Source organism: Leiobunum rupestre, chromosome 10, assembly GCF_980474605.1.
Source record: "Leiobunum rupestre chromosome 10, qqLeiRupe1.1.hap1, whole genome shotgun sequence".
In the NCBI taxonomy this organism is placed as follows: Eukaryota; Metazoa; Arthropoda; class Arachnida; order Opiliones; family Sclerosomatidae; genus Leiobunum; species Leiobunum rupestre.
The window spans coordinates 31,259,570-31,264,402 of record NC_143393.1 but is presented as its reverse complement, the minus strand read 5'-3'; the positions used below and the strand labels follow the sequence as shown (position 1 = coordinate 31,264,402).

Here is a 4,833-nt window from a genome sequence, read left to right as displayed (position 1 = left end):
ACTTTCTGATCTAGACGTTAAAAATGTCATATTTTCTCTAGACGTTTGACGTACCATCAGCTACTCGCTTTAAGAACCAAACTTCTAGAATCTTCCAGAAGCTAGCGGTTGTAAATTTCCTCGCGTTGTTAAAACTATCTAATATGGGTCAAACGTATAAATTCTAATTTTTAGGGCAATACGAGGCCCTTTCAAGGACTGTTTTGATGACGACAAGCTCACTGAACCGTCAAAAATATTCCAAGAAATGTAGTTTTGGGAACGTATCGGTCTCTCGAGACGCCTCGCGCTAACCTTGTCAGTAGGTTCCTGGTCCCTGTAAACCGAACCTAGAGCGCATCCAAATCAAGCCCCGTTATGGAAGCAAAGGTGACGTCACGATTTTTGGGAAGAAGGTGGCTGCGTGAAGAACTCAAAAGAGCGGAAAGAGAAAAAAGATGAGAAAGATGACGACGGGGAACTCGTGGCTCTGATGGCGCTTGAGGGGGTGCGAATAACTCGGCTCGAAGTCACCGCTGCCATCAGCTCCAAGCGTATAAAAAATACGCGAGAGGGAGTTTGGGCCGGAAAAAAAGAGGGGTGAGTGGCGCTATTTTTGGACGTTCAGCGGCGTCGTATCCAAAAGCGAATCTTCTAGAAGCGCCACTCTTTACATTTTAGCCCCAGTTCGGAATCGGTCAGACTAGCGGATTCAGCAGTGTTCGCTTTATTCGCGTCTTTTGGTGATTTCCATTCGGAGTTCGAAGCAATCTCAACCCTACAATCGTCATGTCCAACAGAGGAGCGTCTTACGGACTCAGCGCCCAAGTTGCCAACAAGGTAACCAAGCGTTCATTTTGATAATAATACTAAAACTAATTCTCAATATCGTGGGAAAATATAATTATTTTTACAATAGATATTTACAAAAGAATGGATATTTTTCAAATAATTTTTTAATGTTAACAAACGAATTAATTTTTTTTTATTCTTTAAGAATTTTGTATATTATTTTAACTAAAATTCGATTATATTTTATTATAAATGCAGTATTTAAATGAACAAATATATTATTGTATTTTACAACACCCTTCATATCGTGATTGTTCTCTGTATTTGGCAACGATTGATAAATTCTAAAAAAAAAAATTGTCAGTACCAAAATATAGTAAAATCTTAATAGTCAAATCCGCGCCTAGTCAAGAATTTTTCTAACTAATTGGGAAGAATTCCCTGTTGCTTGAAATAAATAAGCAACCCGTGTTTTGCCCCGTAACATTTAATTTGTCTAATGTCAGGGTGTCCGATAAACCCGAAAAACAAATTACACGATTAGCTACAGTGGCGTACTTGGAAGGCTCTGATTTTTATCACTTTTTTATCCATGGATCGGAAAATAACAGCAATGCGCATTTTGGATTGACATGATGTCACTTCCTAGCCAATTTGCTACATGCCTATAATCACGGAAAATAACGCTCTTATTTTGATCCCGATGTCCACTGAATGAGAATATTAATGAAAAACGGTTAAGTCAAAATAATCTAAGAAATAATATAACACAACATGTTTAAATTGATTTAAAATTATGTATTACTAGCGCGCAATCGATAGTCACCGTCACTGGTTACTCAAATAAATATAACTGAAATACGGAGGCGAGGGAAGGCTACAGCTTCGAATAGTGTCATGTAGACACTCGCAGACGTACGAGTCGTAAAGCTGCCAGAATGTAGATAACTCTTCGAAGTAACATAAACAAAAAGCCAGCCTACTTATCCCGAAGGAAGTCTTAGCCAAAAGGGATGACCTACAATCACGGTGGTGTACATTATCAACCTGGAGCGCCAGGCGAAACTTGAGACTTTTCAGGCGTCACCCTGAGACCAATTTTAGCTTATAATCGTCAGCTGTTCTAAGGGCGCCGGAGCGAGTCTACTTAAAGCTAAATATATATCCTTCGATAGAAATCTCCCCTTCCATCAGCTCCCCACTATCCGGACAGGAACGAACATTGGAGACGTTTTCCTTATACAAAATATGCATCAATCTATTTTGATTGTTTACACTTTGGCTACAGTCAATTCTGAAGAAAAGACTAAGTTTATATCTAATTTTTGGACGAGCGATATGAACTTAAAAAACTGAAAACCATTTTTGGGTGGGGTTAAGTGAAGCAAAAACCAAAGCTAGATTTATGTGATTTTACCAATATTCATATAACTTTATAGTGCTTCGAGTAATTTGATAACATACTTTTTGAGAAACGTAATTAAAACATTTATGTGTAGATTTATATTAATCTTTTAATTGAAAAATGGTTTTCTTCATCGTTAACGAAGAAGCTAATTAATACACTCTGATCTTAGCCAAACTTGACTAAGATCAGATGACTTTGAATAAAAGATTTGTATTTAAAATTTAATGCCTAATTTTTTGTCTTTGACCAGCGAAAGATATACCAAATAAAAATGAAATAATTTGAAAATAAATATAATAACGTTAGTGTTCAATTTCAATAATACATGCAATCACGACATTCATTGTTATTGGAAAATTGAGCACGAATTTGTTTTTAATATTTGTATTTGGGAAAGGGTTAATTTGTCGTAGCGAAATCCTGACATTCCAAAAATGTGTGCGTTATTTCAGCTTGCCGGTAAGCGAGATGCCCAGCTCGAAGCCGAAATTTTGATGTGGATCGAGGAAATCCTCGGAGAGCGACTTCCACCCGGAAGCTTCGAAGAGGTCCTCCGTGACGGAATCATCCTGTGCAAGTGAGCTTTTACCACTTAATTAACATAAGTACCGTTGTATTCACGTAAAATGTAAAATATGTTAGAGTCATGAACAAATTGATGCCCGGCTCCGTGTCGAAGATCAACTCTCAAGGCGGACAGTTCAAGATGATGGAGAACATCAACAAGTTCCAAGAAGGTTGCAAGCGTTACGGAGTACCCGATATCGATGTCTTCCAAACTGTCGACCTTTACGAAAGGAGGAATATCCCGCAAGTCGCCCAGTGTATTTGCGCCCTTGGACGAACAGTAAGTCGACATTTCATCGGGAAACGAGCTGCTCGCTGATTTCGATTCCTTCCTTCATTTGGAAGGATTCGGGAAAAATTGCAAAGAGGTCTACCTTTTTGAGGCTAACTGTAATAGTAATGGCCATGAAGGACTAACCACCACCCTCCTACGCATTTTAAACGAGGCCTCCTAATTTAAAGGGATTAAAAGTCACTAGCTGACTTTGTCCTAAGGTACGCTGTGAAGGAAGGAAACAAATTAATTTCGACTTATTACAAATCAAACTTTTTTTTAATCTTTAAACAAAAGTTCAATTTAGGTAATTTAGGACTAAACTAAAATACAAAAGCGTTTTGCGATTTTAAGATAACTTTAAATTTCAACGATTCAGCCTGGTTGGCGCCATCTGGAAAAAATTCGTGTTAAATTAGATTTCTCTAGAGAAACGTATTTTCTATAGACATAAGCTTTATAATAGGTTTATGATGATTCCTTAAATGAGTTACCATTTTAAACACAAACCTATCCGGGGTAATTGGGGTCCCTCATTAAATTCAATTAAACTCCTAGAAAATGCAGTCATATACATTCAAAAGACATCCGCTTGATTTTGTAATATTGTTAGTTCTAGAGTTAATGAAGTTAGTGGGATCTAGGAGCAACAAACACAAGGAGAACGCAGCTAGCCTTTAAACACGCTAACGCCGTGTTGTGTACAAACTTCATTGGGAGAGCTTTTACGCTGAGCGTTTTACGGAAATGGGGAAGACAATTTCGGAATTTTCCCCTTCCGACGGCAGCAGGCGCTGTGTCTAACCAATGTAAAATGTACACAACAAAATGCACGACTTTTGACGGGTTGCGGTCTCCTTATGTGGGGTGCTGTGTTTGTTGCTCAAAGGTGGGATTTATGAGGCCGACACATATAGCTATAGAATTACCAAGATGTGGAACTTATTTCATTTGGTTTCCCTCTAGTGCTACACCCACCCAGAATTCAAAGGTCCCTTCTTAGGACCTAAGCCATCCGAGGAGAACAAGAGGCAATTCACCGAAGAGCAACTTCGCGCTGGTGAAGGCATCATCAACCTGCAATACGGAACCAACGAAGGTGCCAACGCCAGCGGTATCAACTTCGGCAACACCAGACATATGTAATACCTTCGCCGAAGGGACGGGAGGGCCCGAATGCTGGCCTTTTAAATTTTTATTTCGAAATGGATGAAAATGTTATTCGATAATTTTTGATATTTAAATCCATACACGTTATTATTTATATTTACCATCGAAATTCAATTGATGTTAAAATTCATGGTATATTTCCTTCCTAACAACTCCATCTATCCAAATTGTAAAAAAAACCAACCATGTTTACCAATCCCGATTGACGACTGTAATTAATTTCTATTTTGTATAGAAAGTGGCTGTAATGCTTGAAAAACGTCAAATTGAAAGCGAAATAAATATATTTCGACCACTATGTTACGTATTATTTTAATTTACGGAAGAATTTAAAACTTTGCTTTTACATAGTCGGCCATTTTGAGTCCTTTTCGGCATAGCTAACGGGTGACGTCACAAAGCGTCGGTATGAAAATACATGATGGAAAGCGATATCCTCAAGTGTCAACGAAATCACTCTTTTAAATCAAGTGGTGGCTATAAAGTAAGATCTGCATGGTACGACCGATGAAGCACATTTTAGTTTATTAAGTCCAATTGAACTTATAACCGAGGCTTCTATAGAGTCCAATAGTATTCCTTAAATTATAGCAAAAAATTTTCGATTGAACAAAAACAAATTAATTTATGAAAACGTACACAC

At 37.8% G+C, this 4,833-nt stretch overlaps 1 protein-coding gene across 1 annotated transcript; it reads left to right on the top strand.

Moving 5' to 3' along the window:
* Positions 1 to 637: 637 nt before the first annotated feature.
* On the top strand, positions 638 to 4,486 carry LOC149925382 (muscle-specific protein 20-like). The gene is made up of 4 exons (XM_090160455.1): positions 638 to 819; positions 2,632 to 2,756; positions 2,822 to 3,026; positions 3,987 to 4,486. Exons 1-4 carry the CDS (start codon positions 769 to 771, stop codon positions 4,164 to 4,166), a joined length of 561 nt encoding a protein of 186 aa, XP_090016581.1. The 5' UTR covers positions 638 to 768; the 3' UTR covers positions 4,167 to 4,486.
* The last annotated feature ends 347 nt before the right edge of the window (positions 4,487 to 4,833 follow it).

Excerpts from the sequence above, each read along its gene's own strand:
- LOC149925382 (XM_090160455.1), top strand. The coding sequence starts at position 769 with ATGTCCAACAGAGGAGCGTCTTACGGACTCAGCGCCCAAGTTGCCAAC. Across the intron at positions 2,757-2,821 it reads GACGGAATCATCCTGTGCAA|AGTCATGAACAAATTGATGC; the intron begins GTGAGCTTTTAC and ends AAAATATGTTAG. Across the intron at positions 3,027-3,986 it reads TTTGCGCCCTTGGACGAACA|TGCTACACCCACCCAGAATT; the intron begins GTAAGTCGACAT and ends GTTTCCCTCTAG.